We start from the raw sequence: 27,861 nt of genomic DNA on the forward strand, positions 1-27,861 counted from the left end.
GAAAGGTGGCACTCGAGCATGGCTGTGTTTTGTGACTCCAGGGCTCCTAGCACGGGGCGGGCTCGTGCGGCAAGAGGAGAGGTCCTATTCACCCCATTCTCCTCCTGCACCCTGCTATCCCCTGCAGCCAGGCAGGGAGAGGACACAGGCCACTGCAAATCCTCTCAAGGTGTACTAGGGATACACTTCTGCAGTCACAGAGGGTGGGCACTTTAGGCCTCGTGCCTTGGTGCATACACACACAGGGAGACGGTCACGGGCAAAGTGCCCCATGCTGGGGCAAGAAGCCAAAGGAAATTGCTAGCCTCTACCCCAGCAGGCTTCCTCTGGGCTCAGCCGTACGTGTGCTTTTTCTGCATCTGCAGCCCTGGTGAGGTAGCTCACATCACTATTTCCATTCACAGGAGCCAACAGCACTGGCTGAAACAAGACCTGGGCAGGGGCCTTGTCTATCTGAGCACCTGCCCCAACCTTCGGGCATCTGCTCCAGCTGCTAAGGTCACTCTGAATTGCACCAAAAGACAAGTCCAGCCAGTGATGATTATTTTTTTTTTTCCTTACAGTATATGACTTTATTTTTTTTAATAAAAACCCTTCTCCCTATTGTATGGTGGGCAAATACCTTACAGTTTCCATCTTCCATTGCTGCGTCGGTGGGAAAGTACTGTACCATGTGCCGTGTTTTCTAGCCAGTGCGGCTACCTCACTCACGATAGCGTGGGGAGAGATAGGCGTGCGCTATCCAGGCTTTCCCCCTGAGCTGTCTGGTAATGCCTCTATTCATACAGCATTACAATACAGCCATTGTGCCGGCTTTTCATTCTGGGCAGGGATGGAGGCACCTGTGTGAAGGGGGCGGTTACCTTCAGTAAACAAGCCAACTTGCCAAGTCTCCCTGTGTAATGCGGTATGAAGCCAGTTCTCAAGACGCAGAAGGATTATGTTGTACCTACCCTCTTCCCAACCCTTGGAGCACCTGAAGAGGGGAAACATGTTGGCTCATGAACCGGGCACCTGGAATGGCGGGATGGAGGTTAAACGTGTTCAGTGTCAGACTTGCAGAAAGGGATGGGGGTTGTTTTTTTTCCTTTCCCCCTCCAAAGTGCCTACAGTAGAAAGAAATGAAATGCTTCAAAGCCTTTCAAGAGCAGCATCTCTTCAGGTGACAAGCAGATGATGGCAGCTAATGTATTGCCCTCGCTGGACAGAAGAGAAGCTTGTTGCAGAGAGGAAAGCCAAGGAGAGAGAGCTCCCATCACCTGGGGCATCAGAAACTGGAGAGATGCAACTTTCCCCTATTCCTGGTACTCCTTGCATGGCTGGGGTTTCTTAACCGCCGTTTTCCCTGCCCTCTTCTAACATTGCACTTGGCTGTCCTGCCAGCAGCCGGCTTTGGTCGAGGGCCTCAAAGCACTTTGGAGGGCAAAGGGAATTACCGAAGTTGTCAGTCGATATGAAAAGGCTGGATCTAGACTCCCATGCACTATGCCTTAGTCTAATCGCGAAGTGAGGTAAGTAAGACGGAGGGAGCTGTGCTCCCTCCGTCGAGCGGCATGGCATGAGAGGCTCTAGCAATACAAAGCATGAAAGAAGCAGCTGGAAGCAGGTTGCGGTTAGCACGGCTCATGCAATCACGTAGCTACCTCGCCATGAATACGTGTATCCTGAGACTTCATCTAGGACTAACTACAAGCAAAAAAAATAAGCACCATGGAGTTTTGCTTGCAGCATTTCTCTTGTATAAGGATGGACTGAGCCAGTCCGTGCAGGAAAGGGGTCACTACGAGTGTGGGGGGGAAGGCATGATCTTTGGGAGGAGACTTGGCTAACTCGGACGTAGCTGCCCCGGGGCCAGCAGGCTGAGGAAGAGGAAGCAGGCACAGCCACATCGAGAACAAATTCTTATCCTGTCATCCCATGTTGTCCTGCAGGCACCGTGGCTTCTTCAGCTGTGGTCTGGCTTCGGCCAGGGCAGGTTGACCCAGTTGCTCTGCCGCTGCTTTCGGGACGTGGTGGGTACGTGCTAAAGTTCATTTTTGCATGAACCTGAAAATGGATAAATCCAGAACTGGCATTAGGAGGGGATCTGGCTGTTTGAAAGCAGCCTGACATACGCTCGTATGACTGGGGCACCCAGAGCACGAGGAATAAAAGGCAGGAGTCCTGGCTCCCACGCCACCCCCTTGTCGCTGCTCCCTGCCAACTCTCCTGGAGCAGTTTATGCTGCTCCTACCCATTGTCTGGCAGCGGTAACTTCATCCTGGGCTAGCTTATGCACAAAAGGAAATAAGACGCCACGTCCTTGCTTTTTAAGCACATGCATATGGGTCTAATTCAGCGTCTCTCAACCTTTGGCACCTTACATCCCACCAACCATTTTGTCAAAAAACCCTGGTCCCACCATGATAAAAACAAAACCCCGCTTTTCCAAGAAGTGTATTTTGAAGTTTACATGCATTTTAGTATTAGATGAATCATTAAGGGAGGTTTTTAAGGACATGAAAAATTAAAAAGGGCAATAATTTTGTCGAGAATAAGTTTTATTGCTATAATTGTAAAGTCCCGCTGGTTGAGAAATGGGTCTAACTGACCGTGCTTCTGCTGTGGCTGCAGCAGCGTAGCGAAGCTAGCATCATCGCTGTGTGCCAACAAGGTCAGCACCGCCCGTTCACCGATGCTAATGCGATAGCTCGGGGATGGTGCAAACCGGCTGTGTGAACCAGACCCTACCCTGTGGGACACGTCCGCGGTCTGCTTTCTGCAAACAAGGGCAGACCTCGACTCTGCTGGGGCAAGAGCCAGGGGTAGGTAGCAATAGGAAGGCAGTCGGTGACCCTCTCTGTTCCTACATGCTCCGGCTTGCGGGCAGGTGATGATACCCAGTGAGCGAGTGTGATTCAAAGCCACGATAGTGATCCCGTTTGGGCCTCATTGCAATGGCCCAGCTGAGTCTAGCTGCCCTAGAGCGACTGGGATTATTTTTTTGCCCCCCTCTCTTTCAAGAGACCTGACATCTGTCCAAAACTGCCGCTCTTGTCCTCACTCTCTCCATTTTTCAGTGTGTCACCAAACCTTTGCCCCTTGCATAGCAAGCCAGGTCACCGCGAGCCGCCGAGCTGACAGAGTGCTTTCTATCTCGCTCGGTCCTGCCGGCGGGTCGTGGATTCCTCTGAGGTCTACGTAATAGCCAAGCAGCTAGGCACTGAAAGCAGCCATTGCCGGGCTGCGAGGGTTGGAGATTCCTCCGAGGTCTATGTCATAGCCAGCCGGTTCGGAGCCGAAAGCGGCCGGGGCCAGCCTGAACAGCGCTCGCTTTTCATGGTCGTGAAGGCGAGTCGGGAGGAGCGGCTTTGTGGCGGTGGCAGCGCTTCGGAGGGGGGCGTCTGCACACAAGCCAAATGGAAAATGCAAACGCTGTGCAGCCGTGAGCCATCGCTCGTCTTGCTAACGAGACGCAACGCGGTTCGACAGCGACGAGCGCGGGCGGGAGGTGCTCGAGCCCAAATCAAAGCGACAGGACATCAGAGGCAAAAGCCTGGTTTGGACTAATCGTTTTGGAGTCCTTTACTCACAAGGCAGCCCACAGCTTAAAGCTAAAACTCCACCCATTGTTACCCAGCCCCTCAAAGGGATTCAATTTAGCTGCAGATGGATAATCAGTCTCTCTTTTAGTGCTGTTTTGCCTCCCAGCTCCAACAAGAGAGTCTCCTTGTTACAGCAAGGCACACTAACCCTAGCAGCTACTCGCCCAAGCCTGCCCTGGGGCGCAGGGGGTACGTGGTTGCCTACACAGTCCGAACCGCACTCACCAAGCAAAACAGCCTGGGAAAATCCTAAAATCAAAAAAAAAAAAAAAAAAGGAAGGCCTATGGGGTTGTGAAAGCTCTGCTTTCTGTCTCCGTGCCCTGCTCAGGGTGGTGTTGGGCCTCATCGTTAGCTCTGCCCTAATGCAGAGAGCTGGGTTTAATCTACTTTCCATTTGTCAGCACTTGCCTTTGGAAAGGGAAAGTGTGCCAGAGTGGCGTGGCCCGAGCATGCAGAGACTCTGGAGCTGTAACTTGGAAATGCTCCACGCTACCTGGTGCTCTTGCTCCCACACCGGTGCCGTGCTGCTGATAAAGCTGTGTGTTTAAAACAACAGGCCCAAACGCATGCTGGGGTCTGTTCTGCTATGACATTTCCTCCAGCACGTGGGCTCTGGCTTCGGATGCATTTGAAGCTGTCCTTGGGAGCCCATCTCCTAGAAAAACAGCCCCCACAGTGGGCCATCGAGTGCCTCTCCCACTTCCTTGCTCCCGTCTTGGCTCTGTGACTCTTGCTGCAGACCCGGTCAGCCACGAGGGCAAGACGGAGAGCTTTCAACTGGGACTTGGCTTGAAAATGCAAGAGGCAAGGGCAGTCGCAGGGGAGGAGGGAGTTTTGGCTGTGGATCCTCTTCCCAGGATGGCGAAGCATGAGACAGACATTAGCTATAATAACAGAAATAACCCCGGGAGCACAGCCTGGCCCGTGCACTCCCTGGGGACAGGCTTCCCAGAAGCAAGCTCCCTGTGCTGGACGTCCCCCTGGCCACGTGGACAACTGCGACAGTCACAGGGCCAAGATGACACAGCGCAGAAGGGACCTTGATCGTTCCCCTTCAAAGAGAAGGGCGAACTCTGGATGTTCAGCTGCAACATTCAGGTCCTGTCCATCCATCACGTTTGACATTAGCTCCCCATTAGCTAACTGGATAAAGTGGCCTTACGAAAGGCACCAGACCCCACAGCCACTGGACTGCAGGAGAAAAAGCATTCCCAGGGGCACAGACAACCACGTGTCTATCCAGCTGTGCTTATGACTTTCTCAGACACGAAGCAGCCCAGAGGAGAAGAGCAAGGGCCTGGAAGAGGCAGGCTGGGCAGATCTAGATGCTGTAGTCTGATCTGCAAAGCGGCTCTTTGGTACCTAAGGATCTGGGTTGTGGTCCCTTGTAGGGTAGACTATTCACAACCCCATTGCGAATGCCTATGCGAGACAATGCAGTAGCAAAAGGGAGCTTGATAACGAAGGGTAGTTCTGCTCTTTAGCTTGTAAGTGTCCCATGCAAAATTCGCGACTACCTGACCAGGACTGAGCACTTGTCTCGAAGAAGCCCGTGTGCCCTCCGCTGCCCTCCACTGCCACATCTTGAGGTGGTCTGGGTCAGTCCTTGCTGCCCACAGATGCTTTTTGGAAGATTACAAGGCAGATTAGACTGTGCCCCCACACAAACAGAATCCTTTGTTACGTCAAAGCCGATGGTTTGGAGCTAAAAGTTGATGTCTATGCCACTGATCTGCATTTCCTCAGTTAAATCTGCCTTTCTGCTCTGCTCCACCCTTGCAGAGCAGAAATTACCCGCTCATTGTGCCTTAAATGGCCATTTTGAAAGAGTAATAAAGCCCCCACACAGCAATCAGCAGGTCACTGACCCTCCGCCACGCAGGCGTGATGGAAGGGCTAATGGGAGCAGCGTGCAGCGAGCTAGCGGAGCCGGCAGTGCTGTTTGCAGTGACCCGGCCTGTCTTTCCTACCCCGCTTTCCCATGCTGCACAAAACCCTGCAGGGTCACTGATAGCACCTCGTCCTGCCCTACTCGGGGATGCAACTGGAGCTTAAAAACAGCCTAGGAAGGCACATGCCCGTTCCTAGAGCAAAAGGGCTAGAGTACAGCAGTTAGCAATAGCCTGCAACGATAACCCCTTGCCACGCTGGTTAGGGAAAGCCTCGCCTTGACACTCTTCTTGCCACTCACATGTCTCGAGGCGCTCCTCCAGGAAAGAGATCTGCTCGCTCAGGGAGTCTATCCTGTCCAGCTGCCGCAGGGAGTGGGACAGGACGGTGATGGGGTCCGGGCTGACGTCATCCAGCCCAGCTGGCACGAAGTGATGGAAGGGAGCCAACACTGACTGCAGTTTCTTTAGAGAGAGGAAAGGAGCTGCTCAGTTTTTGTCCTTCTTCGTTGCACGCAGACCACCCACGGAGAGCCAGCGTGCAGCCCACCCAGCCCCTCCGTCCTCCTGAGGCCAGCAGGCTCGCAGAGGGGGATGTGTGTGGGCACCTCGCTGGGCTTTTGATGTGGGGGAGCTGGCCCTTTGCTCTCCACCACCCATGTGCTGTCAGCTCCAGGCGCAAGGCGAGAGCGAGGACATTAAGCAGAGACATCAAAAAACAGAGAAGGGAGCAGCCCTGAGATCCACATGTGGACTCCGGCTTAATTTGGACTTGCAGGGGCGGCTGGGTCAGGCTGGCCAGGGGATGCTAATGGGGCAACTGCATCCCTGCCCTGCCTCAGCCGTGCTCACCTGCTCCAGCACGTCCATCCTGCTCCTCAAGGCTTTCATTTCTTCCTTCACTTCACCGGAGGCACCTCCTGTAAGGAAGCAGTGCAAAGCAAAGCGCCAGTCAGGGAGAAAATAAAGCAATCCCTTGTGCACTCGAATCAGCCTGTGATGATCATACTTAGCATAGGACAGGCACTGAGGAAGGGTTAACACGGAGGCCTGGTTGCATGGGGGAGAATGGGAGGCCTGTTCTCTGCCGTGGGGGCTGCCAAGCCCTGACGCGTTGGCTGAGGAAAGGAATGTGCCAAAGGGCAGCAGGCACCTCGCCAGCCCCGGGCCTGACAAGGCGGCACAATGGCAGCATCCCACCTGCAGCCATGCATTGCTGTCCTCCCCCCTCCATAAAGAACAAGCATCTCCAAGCAGCTAAAAGGCGGATGCAGCAGTCACTCAATGAAGGGAAAGCCCTGTTCTGTTGAGGAGCACCCGGCCACGGCTCTTCGCTGCCATTCACTGTCCCTCGCTGCTGGGCACGCTCATTAACCCGCCCTCGCTTTGGCAGCCTGCTGCCGTAGGCATCTGCGGTGTGGGTTTCCTGGGCCAGGGGTTGGGATGTCTGCTTTCAGACACTTGCCGAGGCGTGGTAGACACGGCTCTCTTCTGCGTGTCGGGCACTGCCGACGCCGGCCACCGAGGTCCAGAGTGGATTCGGGCATGGCTGGCAGCTCTAACCCTAACCCTAACAGCTGGACCTGAGCACATGGCAGGCCAGCCCCTAACTGGTGTCAATCAGCTGTCAGTGCCCATAAAGCTATCCCAGCACATCTTCACGCCCGACCCAGACGGGCCAAGCAGCAGTGCCCAGTCTTTGCCATGCTCCTATAGCAAGAGGCATCTTAACTATGCTGACATCTGGCCAAGAAACCAGCTCTCTGGCGCTGGCCTGCAGCAGCCACTTACCAATACAAGCAGCCTTTTGTCTTTGGGTGCGGACTAGTTCATGTAGAAAACTATAGGCAGTGGTGAAGGCCAAGTGCACTGATATAGCAGTGTGGAGGGGGGATGGAAATTGCCATTGCTCTCAGTGGAAAAAAGATGAATGTTTAGCGCTATCATAATGGCTGCTAATTTGGCCCCGGCATACCTCACTGGTTTCCACGCAAGGTTAATTAATTAAAAGAGGCCGTCAGCCCAAGATGCAGCAAGCTTGCTTTTCCTACGAGCTGCTCAGATGCCAGAGAGCTGTCCCCTGGCAGGGGCTGTGGGACGTGTGGGCTTGCTGGGGAATGATTCATGTCTTGGCCTTGGCAGGGTTTTACAACGGTGCAGCTTGGGGCGCGCACTCGGGCAGCGCCTGTGCGGGAGCAGACGACTCCGGCGTTGCCTGCCAAGGTATGCCGAGCAGCAGGCTGTCCCTTATGCAGGGACAGCTCAGGGCATGAAGTCCTTGTGCTGGTGCACTCATTTTGCCTCAGCAAAGCCCAGTCCCTCCAACCACCCACCGGCTGCTGCCTGGGGCTGGGGCTGTGTCCTGACATCCCTTAGCCTGGTAGCAAGCCAACGAGAGGAAACTCCAGCTGGTACAACTTAGCACCACGTAGCATCACTGCCTTCAATGGGGCTGTACTGTCTGATAGCCAAAACCAACCCAGCATGAACACCGGCCACTCAAGGCTGCGCAGTGCTTGGTCAGGATGCTGGCACTCTTTGAAAGGGCGTTGTGTTGTTCTCTGATGGGGCTTCGTCCTGTTCAGCCCTCTGCCCAATGGACACTGTGGGAAACCCTGACATCCCACCCACCGCACGGCTACTGCGGGGCACTGCAGGAACGTGCAGCTGCAGGGATGCAGAGCAGCAGGAAAGACCTCTCACGGATGGCCCCTTCACCTTCCTGCACCTCCAGAGACAGAAAAGCGTGAGGAGGAGCACACTCACACATGCACACATGCATGCACGTGCACACACGCATACACATGTGTGCCCCTTCTGCTCGTGCCGCTTCTGTGTCCGTCGCCGGTGCTGGCCGCAGCGCATTATTACTCACGGTACGAGTTTGAAGTGTCACAGCGCGTACCAAAAGTAATAATGGGCCGTCACCAGCATCGCCTGCCGCGCCTCGTGCCTCCAGCTTCGGCCTGCAGGGAGCGTGGAGAGAGAAGTCATTCTGGGTGGTGAAGAGAGAAGTCATTCTGGGTGTCAGGTCTGTGGCCTGGCAAGGCAACGGCTGCTTCAGCTCCTGCGATGTCCACCAGCTGGAGCATGGGCCCGGTAGGCAGCTGAGGCACGCAAAGAGGCGGCATCTTCACTGTATCGCTGGGGAACCTGAGACAGGCTGCATTGTGGCCCAAAGCACGATTTGCAAGTAAAGCCCAGGAATCCCAGTTTCTCGATCCCCTCTCTCATTCCTACAGGACGCACTGCCTCTCATGCACTCTGGTTTAACATTCAACCAAATCTGGCTGTATGCACATTACCGGATCGGTTGAGGGCTGGAGGTGCAGACACCTCTGTCCTTGAAGCTGGCTGCAGAGCCCGGCATGATTTCCCATCTGCAGAGAGCTGATGCCCCTCGTGACAGGCGCAGCGGTAACTCCCAGGCGTGTTCACGCAGCGCTGGCCGCAGCCGTGACCCTGGCCGGAGCACTCGTCCATGTCTGCAGGCAGAGGTGGGAGTTCAGAGAGGTCAGGGGGGTTTATACCAGCAGGACCCTTCATGAGACATGCATTTACAGAGCACTGCAGATCTGTGCCCTTTTAGCTCACAAGCCCCTGGCATGCACCATCGCCCGTGGGAGGGTTATGGACAGGTCCCCACCGAAAGCCTAGAGCTGCGGTATGCGGTCAGCAGCCCCTTCTGTGACTGCTCACCCCAGGTCACAGTTTGGGGAGACCATCCGTGATGACACTATGCAGCACAGGCTGCCCTGAGCTATGAAACCAGAGATCCATGGCATTAGTCCACACCCAGCAGCTCACAAGCACTCTCCTTCAGTGCAGCCAACTTCTGCTCCCCTCCAGCCCACTGGAGGATCCAAACTTCACAGCCATAGCAAACCGTTGCATTACTCCACTTTCACTCCGCTGACCCTACCCCAGGTGAAACCGGATTAACAACAGGGGTGAATCAGGTCCAGAGGCATCACACAAGGGCAGAAGCACAGACTCCAAGCAAACAAAAGTCCAGATCTGGACCCGAGCTCTGGACGGGGCACTCGCTCTCGGCCTGCTGTAGCAAGCTGTTCAGGTCACTAGCTCTGATCCCGGATTTGTGTTCAGGGTTTTGGTTCCTCCTCGATGAGGCTCTATCAGCCTTTGGAGTGTGTATAAAACCCAGTAACCCCTCCTGGCACGGGGGAGTTATTAAAGCTGTTCCCACAAAGGCAAATGACTAACTGCTTCCCACGCCCGAGAGAAGCTGCTTTAGGCAATGGGAAAATCAGCTCAAAGCTCTGTGCTGGGACCAAGGCTGACATTGAAGCTCACAGCAAGGCCTGCCTAACCCCGAGCCTTTCAGCTACATGCACACAGACATGGGACTGCTAACACCAGTCCCACTGACAGCAGTTTTTATAGCCTGCTGCCTGCTCATGCTGATGTAAATCAGGAGCAAGCAGGGATGTCAACTGGTGTGAAAGGAGCATACATCCCTGTGCAAGCATAAATATGAGGATATAAATACCCTCATATTCAGGTATGAAGCTGGGGCCAGACTGGCAGCTGGTGTAAATGGGTTCACCTGGAGCTGTGTTGATTCATACCGGCAGAGGAGGGCATTAGGTCTACGTGCATGGATGGTTACTGCCAAGCACCTGCTATGAAACCCCTGCTTTCTGCACGCTGCCATCCTCAGCCCCTACTCAGAGAAGGAAACCGAGAGGCTTGTAGCTGCTACCTGACTGGCAGGCTCTTCCCGTCCACCCCGGAGGGCAGGTGCATCTGTCCGGAAAGGAGCATCTCCCGCCATTCTGGCACAGCGCCCTACAAACAGCTGTGAAATGAGAATATAGGGTTACAAGATCACTTGGGGGCTGCCTGGGTATCCCGCCGCATGGACAGACACAGAGCCACTCTGCATACCCGGCAGGTGGGGAAAGCTCCCATGTGTGCGTAATAAAAGAGCCCAATGTCCCTAGGCAGCCGTAGGCTTTTGGACCATGTTGTTGGCACCCAAAAATGTGGGCCAAGTCCTAATAGGTGCAAATGACCACTAATGGTAGCCTAGCCCATGAATGCAAACCCATCCCTGGAGCTGAACTGTTCTCATATAGCAGATAACCGAACAAAGAGCAATGGGCTCAAGTTGCAGCCAGGAAAGTTGAGGTTGGATGTTAGGAAAACCTTTCTGAGTAGAAAGGTGATGAAGCACTGGGACAGGCTATCTAGAGAGGTGGTGGCATATCCAACCTTGGAGGTTTTTAAGACCCGGGTAGACAAGGCCTTGGCTGGGATGATGTAGTTGGGGCTGGTCCTGCTTGGAGCAGGAGGTTGGACTAGATGTGACCTCCTGAGCTCCCTTCAACCCTTATTGTCTATGATCCTATGCTGGTTTCCAGCACAGCATGAACACACGTGACCCTCACAGACAGCTCTCATCCAGATGTGGAACATGTGGCAAGACAGACGAGAGCCCCAGGATGTGCCACACAGGTCAGGATGTTTTGCAATGAGTGTGAATCCCTGCCACCCTCAGTGAGCAGCAGGCTGCCGTTGCCCAGAAGTAAGAGGCTCACAGGCCGGTGACCGAGCTGGCCAGAGATCCTCTGGCAAACCAGCAACAGGACTCAGCCTCCTAGCAGCTCGATGTTCATACAGCTTTCTAGCAAGTCCTGAGCCTCAAGGGAAGCAACAGATTTAGGCTGGTAGGTTTAACAGCACCGAGGCAGTGTCTAGGAGGCTTCTGCACTGAGACGTGCCAAGGGAAATCAACAGTCTCTCATTTGTAGCTCAGCCCATCCTGGCTTTTTGTTTTTGTGCTCGAAAGCTTGCAAAGAACCATTTTCCCTGCTATTTTGTTGGTCTAATAAAAGAGATCACATCTACCCAAAGAGCCTGGTCTGCCGATGTCCTTAGACCAACACGGCTACAACCAACACCCTGTCCTGCTCACTTGTGCAGCACTGGGAAGAGGAAGGTGACTTTGCATTCAGCTGGAGAGGCAGGGGAGGAGGGGGCTTTCACTATCACCAGCTCTCACTCGGTGCCAGGCCTGGCTGCAGCCTGCCTGGGTGTGCTGGAGAGGGGCGCCTGGTGTGTTTTGCATTCGTTTTGTGCCGCACACTGCCATTTCCTCCTCAAAGCAGAGCGCTGCCATTGCTGCTGATTTATGTGGAAGGGATTCATTAGTTTTGTTTACCCTCGGGTACGATGCACAAGGCAGGCATGCTGAACAGCATGGCGAGGCTATAACCAAACCGCTAATTGAAATGGATTCGCTCTTGCAAAAAAGAAAAAGGAAGTGCCTCGGTACAGACAAAATCACACCAGCTTCCAAAAGAGCTCTTGTCGATAAGGGTACGGACAGAGCAGCCTCTGCAGACATGTGCCAGGCCTGATCCTGGGTGCTGCTGAGCTCCTTAAAGAGGATATCAGTGCCCACATGGCAGCAGATGCTGAGAGCAGAAGACATCCAACCTCTCGTGCGGTCACCCCTGAGCTGCAGAGGATGCGTACATCATGGAGAAATGCACCTGTAGAGCAGAGCAGCCCCTGTCTTCATTGCAGTGTGCACCCCTGAGGCTTGGCCTAGCCCAGCTGGGGAGCTCCCCCGAAGAGCGATGCAGGGGACCTGAGCCTCCCTGCAGCGCCTGTTCCACCCGCTCCACCATGCATTTACCTGTGTTGCAACTGGCTGCATGGCTGCTTGCCCTTCTCCAGCCTGGACAGCACGTGTACATGGGCTGGGAGTACTTCTTGAATGCCTGGCGGTGGGCAACCTTGTATATGGTTCTGCAAGGTAAGTCAGGGAAAGCGTTAGCAGTGGGCGCTGCACGTGGGGCAGGAACCCGACCCCCTGGATGAGCCCGCTACACACTCCTCTCTAATTCACACAGGGGCAAAGCAAAGCTCAGACCTAAGATCCAGGTACATCTGTCATAGACTCATACACAATGAGGGTGTGAAGGGACCTCAGAAGGTCACATCCAGTCCAACCCCCTGCTCCGAGCAGGACCAGCCCCAACTACAGCATCCCAGCCAACGCTTTGTCTAGCTGGGTCTTAAAAACCTCTGAGGATGGAGAGTGCACCACCTCTCTGGGTAGCCTGTTCCAGTGCTTTACTACACTTCTCCTGAGAGAGCTTTTCCTAATATCCAACCTCAACTTCCCTTGCTGCAGCTTGAGCCCATTGCTCCTTGTCCTGTCATCTGCCCCCACTGAGAACAGCTCAGCTCCATCCTTGTTGAGAGGAGATTTAATAGCAGCCTTCAACTCCCTGCAGGGTGGTTGCAGTCCTCTCTTCTCCAGACTAAATAAGCTCAGTTCCCTCAACCTGTCATCACAAGTCCTCTCCCCCAGCCCTTAAACCACTTTTATTGCCCTCCGCTGGACTCTCTCCAATTTGTCCACATCCTTTCTGTAGTTGGGGTCCACAAACAGATGTGGCCTCATCAGTACTGAATAGAGGGAAATTATCACTTCCCTTGACCTGCTGTCTTGGCCTTCCTCCTTGCTTCATCCTCTGTGCAGCCCTGTAAAACCCAGGGCACAATCCCTTTGCTAGGTCCCCACAGGCCAGGAGGAGCCGTGGCGCTGGGTGAACGCAGCTCGCAGGCGGGGTGTTCTGGTAGCGTCCCACCCGTGGCACTGTCTGCCTCACCTGTACGTGCTGCACACGCGGTGTCCCTGGCAGGTGGTGAGGTAGGGCTGGTAGACCGGCTGGACATGGGACTCCAGGTATGAAACCGTCTGGCTCTGCGTCACCGTGGAGCACACCCTGCGGCTGACACACAAGACGGCAGGTCACACACCGCTGGCAAACAGGAGTCCTAAAGCAAGGAGGGCTGGGCGATGCAATGCAGGCCAGGCAGCACAACTGGATCAACCACAGTCTGCTCTAGATGCAGTTCATCTGGCTTCTTACACCCTCTTACACTATGGCTGGGTTTGGTCTATAGGGACCTAATGCTCAAGAGGTGTAAATGGGCATGATGCCTGTGACTTCCCAGCAGGGATACCCACTTACAGCAGCTGGGGACCCAGCTACAATGGAGTGAGCATGAGCTCTGAAGAGCTAGCCCTGAATCCGTGACCTCCGTGGGGCCGTTTAAGGGAACATTTGCAGAGGCACCTTCAGCCCCCCACTCACTGGAGCAGTTGTTCAAGCCTATAAGGGCTTCCAAAACTTCACCCAAATCAAGCAAAGGCATGCCAGCTGCACAGCCGACCTCCCCTGCCCTCCTCTCCCCCTACACGCATGCTGCAGCCAGCTTTGAGCACTTATTCTCAAGATGTCCCCATTCACATCTGCCCTTCCTCCTCCACTCAGTGCCACAAAGCAGTTTTCATTCCAGCATCCTGCCTACAGAGCCCCCAAAGCAAAGAAATCCTTGGTTTGTGCTCGTTCCCATATCGGGGACAAGCATGCACAGACAACAGGTAGCGGAGAAGACAGTCCCATGCCGTAAAATAGAGGAGCTTGGTTACCAAGCTAAAGACAGGAGCCCGAACCCATCGGCTGGGGGGAGAGGGGGTTGTCTTCATGAGAGTCAGAACAGCCAAGTGTGCCCCCAAGACCGAGGTGGGCACGCAAAACACCATTTGCTTTGCAGGCAGTCTTTAGCACGCTTGCCATCTGAGACTGCTGCATCGCTGGAAACGGCATTTAAGTGATGCTGAAAAATCAATACCCAGGGCCAGATTCTGATCAGCGGCAAAAAATCCCTTCCGTTGATGTTGCACCGAGGAAATGAAGTTCCTGTACAAAAACGCTGCAGCTAAAGAGTATTTGATTTAAAATTAGGGCCGGGGTGTCGGGGGGGGTGTTGCATTTTGTCACAGCAAAAGGCTCAGTTCACCTGGATGTGGCCTAGCCTAGAAATCTTAACTCTCTATTCATCTCAGCTTCCCAGCCAAAACAGCACACTGGAAATTAGCACTGGCATCAGGTGTTTTCCATTAACTCCAGAAGATTTATTTTACCCTGCTGGGTTATTGGTATGGAAAACACTGTTTTAAAGAGCTGCAGTTTTCTTTGCTGAAGTTCTTCTGAAGCTGTGTTTACACACTGTGCGTGCACGTGCGTCTGTGCATAATTCACCTCGAGGACTTCGTTACTAAAATGCAAAAGATTACATAGCGTAGCAAGGGCTGCATATCTTTCACCTTGCAACCAAACTAGAGGCAGATCAGAGCCGCAACGCTGGGGCCCGAATACAACCGTTCCTCAACTTGATGGGCAACTGGAGTTGAATTTTTAGGCTAGTCAAATCCAGACCTCCTGGCACGACAAGGGCTGGGAAGTTTGGCAGCAGAGGTGGGCTTTACACATCTCTCCCCAGAGAGAGCTGAGAGGTGGCTGCACACCTTCAGAAAGCTCAAATCTGAACGTCTTCGTTCTTCGGCATCTTTGGATGGAGGCGGTTGCTTCCAACACATCCAAGAAGAAAACTAGTATCAGCAGCTCCCCTTGATCGAACTGCGGGGCTTGGGGCTCGGGACAAAGAAGAATTAGGGCCAGGAAGCTCCATCATACACAAGGAGACAGGAGGATTCCCCCTGCTCTGATGAATGAGGCTACTCTTGGTGGGCATGTGTGCACGTGTGCTTATGTGAAAGAAGTGATAAGAAGTCATTATCAGCTCTCGCCTTTTAGCTTTTGGACCCCCAAGATAAAGGACAAAGAAACCCCTCTTTGTACCCCCTGCGCGAAACGCAGCAACCCGAGCTGTGCGTCTGCTTCACTGGCACAGCAAACAGGCAGCAAAAAAGGTTGCCAAGACCTGCAAGGGGGCAAGAAGGATCTGCCAGACGTCCCTGCCTCTCTGCCAGCACCTTGCAAGTCGCTCCACCGACTCGCTGAACTTGGCCTCTTGCGTCTCCTTGAGACTATCGCCTTGCAAAGACAGGCGCTCCTGCCTGGGCCTGACGAGAAAGCACGAGACGGGCCAGCCCTCCGCAGTACAGACAAAGAGGAGGCTTACCCTGACCGGGCCAAATGCTCCGTGCTGGTCACACCGAGGATTAAGACAAATCCTGTGAGGAGGCAGCTGATTCTCTGCATTTCCTGTCCTCTGCTGAGTCCTTTTGTCCTGCTGTGTGCTACCGCGGGGCCTGAACCAGTGTCACTCGTCGACGGGACGCACGGGCTCCTACTGCATGTCTCTCCTCCGTGGGGGACCCTGCAACCAAATGAGCAATGCCATTAACACGCAGCCTCCTGTCGGGAAGGGCGATGAAATCCCCGGGGGCTATAAAAAGCTGAATCCAGGGCCTGAGATGCGCTGCAGCATTTGCAGTAAATGGCGGGACTTTCCCTGCAAGGTAGGGGGAGCGGACCACAGGAGCTAAATTGGCTGAAAGAGTAATCCCATGGGAAGGCGGTGGATGGGGGCAACTGAGTGGGCTTCCTTGCCCAGCTAAAGCACTACGATTCCCTTTTCCTGCACAGGGCATGTGCGCGCCCCGCCGGGAAGCGTACCCCACCCGTTCACTTCCACTCCGTGCAAACCAATACTCGTGCCAAGCAGAGCTTAGGAGCGGCCCTGGGCACCTTGCCCAGCGAGCTGGAGTGAGCGGAGGCTGGCGTTTTGTGATGGCACTCAAGCCAAGGTTTCCGAGTAGGGACTCTCTCTCACCACAGCCGCCCACCCCGGATGGATCGGCAGCCCCAGCTCCGGCTGCAGCATGAACGCTGAAGAAAATTCAGTGGCCAACTCTGCCGGGTTTTAAAATGAACAGACATCGGCAATGCTGCGAAGCAGCCCACGCGGCGTGGCGCTCGGAGCAGCTCCCCAGCAAACCAGCATGCACGGCTCGTTCTCGTGAAACCCACCCAGCCCACGGCTCACGGCTGAGCCCACAGATACAACCCAGCGTATGCAAGGACTTGGCTACAAACCACCCGTGTGCATTCACCCCACAGCGCCCAAAGAGATGCTGGGGTTGGGACTGCAGGGTTAAAACAGCAAAGTATACGGGAAAACGAATGACAAGGATCATTACTATTTTTCCAATTCACATGAAACACCCATGGGCAAATCTTCGTCTGCTCCAAATCAGCAGCGCCCCCGTGATATAGGGGGAAGCCGTGCTGATTCAGAGCAGCTGCAAATTTGGCCACACAAAGCTAAGATTGTTATTTTTTTTTTTTAACTGAAGCCAAGTTTAATTGCTTGTCAAGACAAAATGCAATCTGCATTGTTATGAAAGACATCGCTAATGCCAGACAGGCATTGCAGGCTGACACAGGGGCCTATAAATCCCGAATCTACAGGGCATCGTGAAGCTGACTGCTTCTTACCCAGTGAAATACAGAAATCAGAGGGCCTTCTCTCATCAACACAAGGGTCCTCTCCATACAGAAGTGCTTCAGAGAGCAGCACAATCTTTCTGCTAAGTCAATACTAACCACATTGGGAATAAAGAGGCATCGATCCTCCTAGAAGACAAATACACAAGGCCAAGTTCTGGCAGGTCAATAACAATATTGAATTTAAACAAACTGTTGACCTCCAGGTGATGGAAGGAAAAGGGGAGAAGAAACCCCCATGCAAATACAAGGCAATTAAAAGTCAGCCTTTCTGGTCAGACCCATGGCAACCGGGGGCTTTTATGGGGAAGTACATCAACTTAATAAGAAACATCCCCACCGAACCCGGAGCATTTATGCGCTGATGTATCTAAAAGCTTAAAAAAAGCAAGGAAATCCCAGCTGGGAATGGAGGAGGAATGCTGCAGGCTGGTGCTATGCCAGCCCTTGAGATGAATTTCTAGCTCTCCCCAGCTTCCGTCAGTGCCGATCAGCATGTAGCGCTTTGCATCATATATCGCATGGCACTTTTCAGAGGTCACTCTCATCGGCCCCATTATAAGCCTGGGGAAACTGAGGCATGGAACAGGGAGGTGACTTGCCCAAGGTCGGCCAGCAGGCCAGTGGCAGAGCTGAGAAGTGAACCTGGAGTGCAATGCATCATGACCCCAAGCCAAGGCAGCTAAGGGTCTGGTGCAGAGCTGAGAAGGGGGGAGTTTGTTAGGGCCTGGTCCTGCTCCTCTCACCTTGGGCTCTATGTGTGCAGAAGTACTGCAGAGCAGCAAGGAGCGTGCGGGAGAGAGGGCTGAGGGTTTGACTTGAGGCTTTGATCCAAAAACGCAGGCTCTTGGGGCAGGTTGGTAGCTCTGCTACAACAAATGAAGGAACTTGGATGAACAGGGCGAGAGGATGGGACGGGGGCACAAGGACACCGTCCATCCAAATCCCAGCTCAGCATCACCCCTGGCTACTCGGTTCACAAATCAGAAGGGACCACTAGGCTCCTCTGGGCCTGCCGCACCTGGTCCTTCGTGCAGCAGAGGGAAGGAGCAAGGCTACCCGGTGCTCACAGCGGTACACGACCAAACACAGCAAGCCAACACTTGGGTTAATGCGCAAAGATTAATGTCTTCCTGCTGCCGTGTTTACCTGCGGCATTGACAGCTCCGCATGTTTCTGCATAATAATGCAGAATTACCATCCCTCCGTCTTCCCACCGTTACAAATTCAAGGAACTATAATCGCTGCAATCAAAGCCTGGCTCAGCAGCCGTGTCTCCCCATCTCACGGGCACACTCCTGTGAGACACTCCTGGCGATAAGCAGACCCCAGGCTTTTGCCCGGCGGGGCACTAATAAGCAGGTTGCATCTCACAGCCTGAGTTCGGAGTCTCCAAGGAAAAGCACCTCAGTCAGACACCTCCAGCCTTGAGCCGGCATGAATCAATCACCAGTTTCAATGGGACTCAAGCCACATGGCCAGCTCCACCAGAGAGTAGATGACAAATCCTTCCTGCTCCTGTGAGGATACATGGGAAACCATCAGGCCGTTCTGCTTTGCACCAGACCAGGCTCCCTGCCCCATCCCTGTCTGTAGGAGGTCTAGGCTGAGGACTTAAACATGGTACAGATGCTTTTGCTAAACACCCCGCACCGCAGTTAATTTCTTCCCCATGTAATCATTTGTTCTGTCCTCAGGAACCAGAAACCAAGCTAAAAAAGAACGATTTCATTTTCCTTGACTTCAGCAACTAAAAAATATCAGGGGTCTTAAGCCATCAGAAGTCATCCACCGGGTCTTGTTCAACAGCATCCAGGTGCAGGCCATGATGGATGCTCTACTGATGCCTAATGCCCTTAGGAAACGAGGAGCTCTGGAAGCTGCAGGTTTGCAAACCTGATTGCCAAAGGGCGATTGAGCATTGCCGCTTCTCTGCTCCTTTTCTAAACACGGCTTTCCTGCTTCACCTCGAAGGAGAACCGTGGCCTGATAAATGGGGAGTACGCCTTTGCGGGGTCTTTCGAATCCCAACAAGGCCTCAGGGTTTAGACCGCAAGGCAGGCTGGTCTATCAAGACCACGCGACTGGATGTACATTGGTGCTCCTGTAATGCTAGGAAGTGTCAAAGCTTTGCAACTTGACCGCTTTGGTAGCTACCATCCAGCGGTCGCATCTGACTTGTGTCCCGTCACGTATCCAGCCGCTTCTGCGCTCAGTGCCGGCTAAACCGCTGGAGGAGACAGCAGGGAAACATTATTGTATGTCATGTATGAACTACTCCTGTTTTCCAGACCTGTCAATGAAACCCACGCCCCCGTCACCCATAGGGTCTGCGAGTCGGGCTCTACTTTATAAGCCGTACTGGAGGATTCGGTTTAGCAGCTGCCGTGAACACAAGGTCACAATCCTGATCCACTCAGACTGAATCTAAAGGAAGCTGGGGACGTTCCCGAGGGCTGCATGCTGATGCTGAACTGCTCTCGGCCTTCTGGCCGTCATGCCGCATAGTATCCAGGGGATATGGAGTCCCAACCCGCCTGGACTTCAGCGACTGGCAGGGATCCCCCTGTACACTTCACCCGCCAGATAATCCTGCAGGCCGTCGGGGACGGGATCAGGCTGCTGGTGCTCTGCAGAACCATCCCCCCTGCTCGAGGGCCAGGGCCCAGCACTAGGGACCAACCCTTTGGGGAGGTGCGCAACAAATCAGCCCCACGCCCGCCCCCAGTGCCAGTGGGATCCCCTTCTCACACGCATCTGCTGCTCTGCCTTCTGCTCCGACTGCGCTCCCTCCCCCATCTGCTGCTCCACTTTCCGCTCCTGACTTAGCACTCCCCCATCTGCTGCTCTGCTTTCAGCTCCCATCTGCCGCTCTGCTTTCAGCTCCCAACTCAGCGCTCCCTCCCCCATCTGCCGCTCTGCTTTCAGCTCCCAGCTCAGCGCTCTCCCCATCTGCCGCTCTGCTTTCAGCTCCCAGCTCAGCGCTCTCCCCATCTGCCGCTCTGCTTTCAGCTCCCAACTCAGCGCTCTCCCCATCTGCCGCTCTGCTTTCAGCTCCCAACTCAGCGCTCTCCCCATCTGCCGCTCTGCTTTCAGCTCCCAACTCAGCGCTCCCCCCATCTGCTGCTCTGCTTTCCACTCCCACCTCAGTACTCCCCCCATCTGCTGCTCTGCTTTCAGCTCCCAGCTCAGCGCTCTCCCCATCTGCCGCTCTGCTTTCAGCTCCCAACTCAGTGCTCCCCCCATCTGCCGCTCTGCTTTCCACTCCCACCTCAGCACTCCCCCCATCTGCCACACTGCTTTCAGCTCCCAACTCAGCGCTCTCCCCATCTGCCGCTCTGCTTTCCACTCCCACCTCAGTACTCCCCCCATCTGCTGCTCTGCTTTCAGCTCCCAACTCAGCGCTCCCTCCCCAATCCGTTTTCAGCACCCTGCCCCATCTGCTGCTCCACTTTCCGCTCCCAATTGAGTGCTCCCTCCCCCATCCGCTGCTCCCTTTGCCATTCCCCACTCATTGTTCACTGCCCCGTCTGCTGCTCCGCTTTCCGCTCCCTCCTCAATCCACTTTCAGCACCCTCCCCCCCATCCGCTGCTCCGCTTTCCTCTCCCCCCGCAGGAGGGTGTCGGCACGGCTCCCGCAGCCCGGGCCCGCACACGTCCCCGCGAGGGGGCGGCCGGGCCGGTGCTGGGTGCTGGGTGCTCGGCGCTGCACCCCCCCCCCCACTTACCGCGGCGCTGCGGCAGCGGATGCGGCGGCTCCGCGCGCGGGTGCGGGTGCGGGTGCGGGTGCGGGCGGCTCCGGCGCCGGCCCTGCCCCTGCCCCGCGGGAGGGAGCTGTCCCGGCGGCTGGGGGCCCCCGGCCGGCAGCACGCACCGCCCCGCCGGGCACACCCCTCCGGGGCGGGGAGCGCCCATCGCCCGGCAGCGCCCGCCGCCAGCCCGGGCCCCGCGGAGCGGGCAGCGGCCGGGAAGCCTGCTCCGGGCTGGTTTGGGGTCTGAGAAAAGGGACCGCATCTCTCCCCCTGGGATTCACAGCCCTGGCCCAGCTGCCGGGAGCCAGAGGAGGGTCCCCACCAGCCGCGGGGGATCCAGGTGTGCAGCCGCGTCCCGCGAGCGAGCTGCCTCCAGCCGCGCGTGCCAACCTGGCACTTGCTTTTTGCCCTGATCTTTTCCCAAGGAATCAGAACAAAGCCAGGCTCTTGTTTCTCCTGGGAATTACCGCCGGGCCTCGCGTCCTGCCCAGGCACAGAGCTGCCCCCGGAGAGAGCGGCTTGGCATGTGCGTGAAGGGCACGGGGGACCGCGTGTTATCCAGCGTCCAGCTTGGGGGTGGGTTTGTTAAATGCAGCCGTTTAAGGGAAATCTGTGCCCGGTGGGTAGTGGTGGCACAGAAGAAATCGCCGGTGCTTCCCTAGTGACTCTCAACCGTTATCCGCCCAGAGCTACTCTGCAAGCTGCTCTGTTGCAAACCAGTCAGCTCCCATTGCCCTCTGCTGGGAAGATCGTTACCCACCGGGTGCCGCGTCGGTGGGTAGGTCCAGCAGCGGAGGAGCCGGCTCGTTAGTCCCACCGTTATATCCGTTTGGCCCTGGCACGCAGCACAATGCCAGCGGGAGGGTGGAGGAGAATCCGCTCCATGGGCTGGCAGTCCGCAGGGCCCTGCCTCTCCAGGACCAGACAACAATGACCAGAAACGTCCAAAGAAAAGGTTATTGTCTCCCATGGAAAATGGGGCTTCCATTTGCATTCCACAAGCATGAAGTGGGAATTATTTCGTGACCGGGTCTCAGTCCCGCCAGCCCCTTAGGAAACGTTCAACACGTTTAATCTCATAAACTCCAAATACAGCCCGTTCCCAGAGCCTCAAAGGGCCGGTAATGATCTTATTGTGCAGCGTGCTATTGTTTCTCAGCTGGGCAGGGGCTGTGAATACAGCCTGATACAGAACTAGCTTCCAAATACCGTTTGTAACCCACGGCCAAGCCAAATTGTTGTCTCTTTGCCCATCACAAAGACCCAGGATCCCGGGACACTCACCTGATCTGGTGGAATCAGTCATTTGTTGCAAGCAGGGGACGCTTCCTTTAAGTGGCACCTGGATTTCTTACTGTTGGAACAAATAAAGCCGTGGTTATGCGCTGCTGCACTCCTCCAGCAGGAGTGATTTCATTCAGCTCCTCAGTCGTTTTGGCCCAGTTCTGGATTTTAGTACTTTGGGTTGGAGAGAGAGGCAGGATCGGGCCCATCTCTGGCAATGAGCACAAAATCCCGATAGCTGTTGGTGGGGAAAGGATGACGAGGAGTGAATGGAGCCCTTGGAGGGCACTACGCTGTTTCCTGGTGGGCTTTGTGAGAGTGTACCACAGGCACGATCCTCCTCTCCCTCCCCAGGGAACATGGGAATAGCTCCACTGAAGTCAGCAGAGCCAAACCATAGGTAAGGCTGGCATTTTCAGAGCGGCCTTAGGAAATTTGGTGCCTGGTTCCTGCTGAATTTCAGCAGCTTTTGGACAACAAATTCCTTGGGGCTCTTTGAGGAATCCCAGCCTGGCACTATCCGTATGACTCCTCCCTAGGCAGCGTGGGACCCCATTTCTAGAGCATCTCTAGTCCCCAAGCCACATGTCCTTCTCATATGCATCTCATGCATGTCATAAACTTCATGGACAAACCCTGCTGTTCAGTGCAAGTGCTGGGGCTGCAAATGCTTTGGGTGAAATAAAGGCCGGGGTGGGTATGGGCTGCATCCAAAACCCCAGGAGAGGTTAGGATCGAAGTTAGGCTCCCCGTGCTCCCGTCACCATGCTAGCCCCCCCTTCATCATACAGCCCATATAATGAGGGCAAAACATTGGACTGACAAACTTTTGGGCCCTATCCGATTGACTTCTGCATCCTTCAGGCCTGAAGGCAATGGATGCTTGGCTCTCGCTTTACCAGACTCATCCTTTAGTTGTGCGACCACAGTGTAAAAATCTGGCTGAAATTCCTATGTGGAAACTAGGGTAGATTCATCCAGACCTAATGGCATGGAGGGCACTCAGCTTTTGGCATCACACCTAATAACAATACGACAGTAACAAATGCACCCCAGTTTACAGTTTAAGTTCCCCCTAGTATCTACCTGATTGCTTAATTCTTCCTCATGGGCACTGCAAGCTATTTCTAGCATGGCAATAATGTGGACTGCTACAATACTTGCTTTTCAGCTTCTTTTGCTGGGTCAAATCCTTATTTAGATACAAGCCTTCTCCTGAGAGTCAACTGCTTAAGGATCCATCAACAAATGCTCATTTAATCCTGCATCAGGGTGAAACTCTTCAAGACCCAGGACACGAAATATTTATGCTATCTGGGCCAGAGGGTGAAACTGGGTACAACGCCCCACATTTCAGCTGGGTTATGCAGCTAACACCTCCTGTCCTTGGCCACCTTAGCTTGACACCTAGCACTAGCTTGTAGCCTAGTTTGAGAGGCCATCTTACGATAGGGTTTCTGGAAAGACTTTTCTGAGCTCTTGACTATAAGTCTGAGCTTGATACCAACCCTGAACTGATATTCATTACGGCTTGTCCCCATGCACACCTTCCAACCTGGAAGATGGACTTTTCATATTAATGTCTGCCTCCCAGCCAAGTAGAACATACTTCTGCATAATCCCTTCTTATTTTTGCCCTGTTTCAATCTACCTGCCAATGCGTCAGCCTTGTAATGGGGGTGCTACTTCTCCCACGAGCTAAACTGCAGCTGATTAGATGCTCCCTGTGCTTAATGCCATCAGGACTACAATGAAAAGCTAGGGTTAAATTTTAAAGGCGCGAGTCTACAGCCCCAGCCACAGTGCACATGCCCTGTGTCTTGCACTGCAGAATCTTACAGCCGGCTCCGCACACAGCCTATGCCCCCCAGCTCCCGTGGGCAGAAAACAACCCCCAGATCCCACGAACGAGGCCTAAAGGTGTGATCACACGGGCCCGTTGCCCAACCAGTTCCCCCATGACATTGGAGGGATTGTGGGGTATGCAGCAAAGGCTGCCGTGGGGCCCTGATGGAGGGTTTGGCTCTTGATCTGCAGAAGGGGGAGGCTCTGGATGAAAACCGGTGGCTTAGTTTGTGAACAATGAGAGGAGACACAATGGGGGAGTCCACACCCAGGCCCTGATTCTGCCAACTCAGGAAGGTGCTGAAGCCCCGGTGCGGGGAAAGACGTGCACTTGAGCACGTTCTTACACACATTCCTGGACTGAGGCTGAGATGCTGCAATAAGAAGCAAAGGGGAGAGAGACAAATAGGAGGAGACACACATCCTAAAGGCAGCACCCATCACCCATTTGTAGGATTTTCCCCGACTAGCAAGGCTGACCCATTAGTTGCTGCGTCCTGCGTCCTCTTGGATCCCAGCAGGCGTTTTGCATGCAGCTCCAGCAGCAAATGCTCTAAGGTACCAGCGATGCTGAGAGATGCTTTTAAAAAACGATCAGGCCTGGTGTTTTGTTTAAGGGAAGCTCTGCCAGCCGGCATGCTGGAAAGACTTTTAAAAAGGGCCTTTTAAACTTTACAATGCAGGACATTTCCAAGCAAGCCCTATGCCACAGAGCTTTCCAAGAAGAAAGACCTCCCACCACCCTATTATGCTCCATCCCATCCCCAGTGGTATCTGATTACCGTGGTCCAAACCCTGGTTTCGCTGCTCTGCAAAACTGCTCGGATGACCGGTGGTGCCTGAGTGCACGTGTGATGAACACACCGCGCAGCCAGCAGAATTGGTCTCCTGGCCCAAAACTGGTCCCCGGGGTAAAACAAATGCATGAACAATGCCAATGCCTACTGCAATTGAGCCAGGTTTCTGTTACATTTGTGATTGCATTTAAAGGACACTGCAATGGTTACAGTGTCAAAATCACAGCTAATATAAAGGGTAGGTCTGATTTTTCCCCTCACCCATGAGTGACTCTGGAGTAAGTCCATTGATTTCAACAGTGTAAAACTGGAGTTAGTCAGCAAAAAAATTAACTCCAGCTTACATTACTCCTCAGAGGAAACACGCACTGCCCTCAGCTCACAGTAAGGATCAATGAGAGTTGAGTGCATGGATCAAACTGGTCCCTAAATCAGCCCTCTACCGACCGACAACTACTTCCAGAAGAGACCACTTTAAATACTATTAATGGGGAGAGATCTGCCCTCTGCTAGCCGGCGGCTACTTCCAGGAGAGACCGCTTTAAAACACATCATTTCATCCTTATGACCCTCCAATGCCAAAAGGCAGTTCCTAGTTGAGATTTGCTTGCACAGAAGCAAGTGTTAAATGGACCACAGTGGAGATTTGTCTCTGCACTTGCCCTCCGAGAAGCAGACAAGCTAGGAATAAAAGATTTTATCCTATGGCCAACAGGCATGTAGGAGGAGATGGGGGCAGAGACAACCCAGTGCAATGGTGCATTATCCTACTTGTTTCCTTTGCCTTCAGCTTCTGAGCCCCTGCTCCTTTTCTGTGCCACATGGCTATCTTCTGCTGCAGCCCCGCCAACAGCTGCCCCCCCTTACCTGGGACTTCCACTCATTTGGCTTAGACAATTTGCTGCAGTTTGTAAATCTGCTGCCCCTGAGCAAGCCTTTCAGTGGAGAATACATTGAAAGCAGCAGGGATATTGGGTTTACCGTGTTGGTCTAAAAGCATAGGCAGACAAAGCTCTGGGGGTAGAGGCGATACCTTTTATTAGACCAACTAAATAGTAGCAAAAAAGGAGCAAGCTTCTGACATTTCATTTCTCTTCACTATCAGTTGGGAAACTGAGCCGAGTTGAGTGTTAAGGTGCTAAATCGGACCCCAAGGTAAGCTTGCAGGTCACAGGGAATGCAAGAGCTAAACAGGATTGCATCATTGACACAATCCGTCTTGTCTTACCCCACTTTCTCTCGTATGGACAGTAGATCTGGGTTTAGTGATGCGGCTCTGAGTCCAGCTGCAATTTGTGTCTCTGATCCGTACCACTTCCCTTGGGCTGACAAAGACAATGTCAGGAGCTTGCCCATCAGCAGTTAGATTACTCTTATCACCTGCATTTCCTCATTGTTTGTTCTTTGCTTAGAGAAATAGCGCGACTAGCACCGCTGCACCCCACTGAGAAAGATGTGTACTTGAGTTTCACTCGGGGGGGGAAAAACACCGAAGCAGAGAGTAGTCACTAATACCTGTATTATATTTCCATAGCTTCTGTTTCCCAAGCCACCCACAAAGCACCCTGCAGATAAAGGACAATTGCCTGTCCTCAAAGCACAGACGTTGCCCCATCCCACATTGCATTGTCAATACCTAGCTATGGGTGCAGTGAAATGCAGCCTCCTCTGGGGTGGAACGAGACCGCTCTATAGCAGCATTCAGCATCTCTGCAGGGTGGATGCAGATTGCCCCACAACACAAATGGACTTCTTGCCTGCTACAGTCACGGAAACATCAGCAAATCAAGGCACAATAAATAACCAGAACATGTCCTAGCTGTTTGAGAGACCTGAAACATTCCCTCTCCCTGGGGATCTCTCAGCTCCGTCTTTCGCCTATCTGCTATTGAGTAGGATACTCGAAAACACCAGGCTCTGATCTGAAATCCAAAAGCCTCGTCTCAGAGCTGTTTGCATCACAGCCACACCAGGCGAAAGAAAGTGCAGTGCATATTTGCATTGTGCATACATGAATTAAGAAGGTGCTAGCATAGCATTAATGGTGTGATGAAGAGCACTAATACCACGGCATAAAGATGAGCTAGAAGACAAAGAGAGCGAGAGCAAAGATCACAGAAACAAAGGAGATCTCCCTGCCTGGTTGCTGCTACTCTGAAGGTGTGTGCATACACGTGTGTGTGTGTGATCCTCTCCACACTTTCCAGTGCCATCAACCTATGCATGTCAAGTAGATTAAAAAACCCTTCCAGTACACAGCCACGGCTCCTCTTTACTGCTCAAGTGCTGGCAAGCTGAAGGTACAAAGCCAGCACTAAGGGGCGAATCGTGCCCTGTAGCATCCTGACACCTCTGAGATTCCTCCTGACTTACTCCAGGATTGCTGAGCGCAGAGTGCATGAACGCACTGCGCTTCTTTGGAAAGAAAACCGCAATCTGCTGTCATAGCCTGTTGGTCCTAGGCATAATGTGTTAGTTTACTGTATCAAGGGTCTTAGTTTCTTCTCTTGTCTTTGCTTAGTCAAGGCCCCTTTGAATCCCTGGGATTCGGCATTGCAAAGGACTGAATAAAGGCATCACAAGCTGGCTTGGCATGAATGGCTCTAACCCAGCTGGGCACTGGTTAACATCTCCTTAAACCCAACCGCTGGCTTCCCAAGCCCCTGGCCAGCTCCCTCCAGCCCACGGCCATTATTCCCACAATGGTTATGGCTCATACGGTACCTGCAGCACCTTGCTCTCTTCCATGCACCCCTTCACAGCAGCCATGGAAAATGCACCGCTTTCTCCGGCTCCAAACAACTCTCCACAACCTCGGCCGCCACCTCCTCTGGTGCTGCTTCATGGCCCAGGCCTCTTGTCCCCGGTAGGCAGCCGCGGCTCTGCAGTGGTGCCTCCCCGGCACGGCTGGTCACTGGCTGTGCACGCAGGCAGGAGGTCCCGTTAGAGGTGGAAGGGTGGCTTTTTATGCCTTTTTTCCTGTATAAATCAGGATTGGGATGGACAATCCCAGACAGGACTTCCTGTGTGTGTTGCTCACTGATAACGAGCTCTGTTAGCAGAACAAACACTGCAACCGGCTTGCAGCGGCCCCGAGAGGGGGAGAGGGGCTGTGAATGAGACAGCACCGGTAGCCCCCCCAAGGCTGCCCACCCACCGCGGCATGGCATGAAACAGTGTCCTCATGGAAACCTGTGCACCGGGTGCCACTGCCGATGTACCCACACGTACCCCGGCTGTCAGGCCTAGCAGCCCTCCTGGACTGCCTCCAGCATCCCGAAAGCAGCCAGGCCATACCAGTCCCCAAGTCGCGTGGCATTTGGGGGATGCAGACGGACGGACCAGAGAGAGGGGAATGGGGCTGCCAAAGCTGCCCACTGTTGTGGCCTCCTCAGGGGTCACAAGGCGGAGG

General features: G+C 54.0%; 1 protein-coding gene across 5 annotated transcripts; it reads right to left on the reverse strand.

Moving 5' to 3' along the window:
* Nucleotides 1-541: 541 nt before the first annotated feature.
* Nucleotides 542-27,401, reverse strand: EGFL7 (EGF like domain multiple 7). Of its 5 annotated transcripts, none has more exons than XR_002086470.2 (10): nucleotides 17,921-19,326; nucleotides 15,444-15,641; nucleotides 13,121-13,243; nucleotides 12,139-12,251; nucleotides 10,198-10,293; nucleotides 8,780-8,959; nucleotides 6,327-6,394; nucleotides 5,777-5,939; nucleotides 954-2,046; nucleotides 542-842 (listed from the first exon to the last, which is right to left on the reverse strand). XR_002086470.2 is itself a non-coding variant. In XM_014603770.3 (10 exons), exons 3-10 carry the CDS (start codon nucleotides 15,521-15,523, stop codon nucleotides 2,024-2,026), a joined length of 846 nt encoding a protein of 281 aa, XP_014459256.1. In that variant the 5' UTR covers nucleotides 15,524-15,641; nucleotides 21,808-21,877; nucleotides 27,174-27,401; the 3' UTR covers nucleotides 542-2,023. The 5 variants fall into 5 exon arrangements, 4 of the variants coding, with proteins under 4 accessions (XP_014459256.1, XP_059571657.1, XP_059571656.1 ...); XM_014603770.3 differs by lacking the exon at nucleotides 17,921-19,326 and adding exons at nucleotides 21,808-21,877; nucleotides 27,174-27,401 and having other exon boundaries at nucleotides 542-2,046; XM_059715674.1 differs by lacking the exon at nucleotides 17,921-19,326 and adding an exon at nucleotides 21,284-21,304 and having other exon boundaries at nucleotides 542-2,046.
* Between the last annotated feature and the right edge of the window lie 460 nt (nucleotides 27,402-27,861).

The sequence above is a fragment of the Alligator mississippiensis genome, chromosome 12 (genome assembly GCF_030867095.1).
Source record: "Alligator mississippiensis isolate rAllMis1 chromosome 12, rAllMis1, whole genome shotgun sequence".
Lineage (NCBI taxonomy): Eukaryota > Metazoa > Chordata > Crocodylia > Alligatoridae > Alligator > Alligator mississippiensis.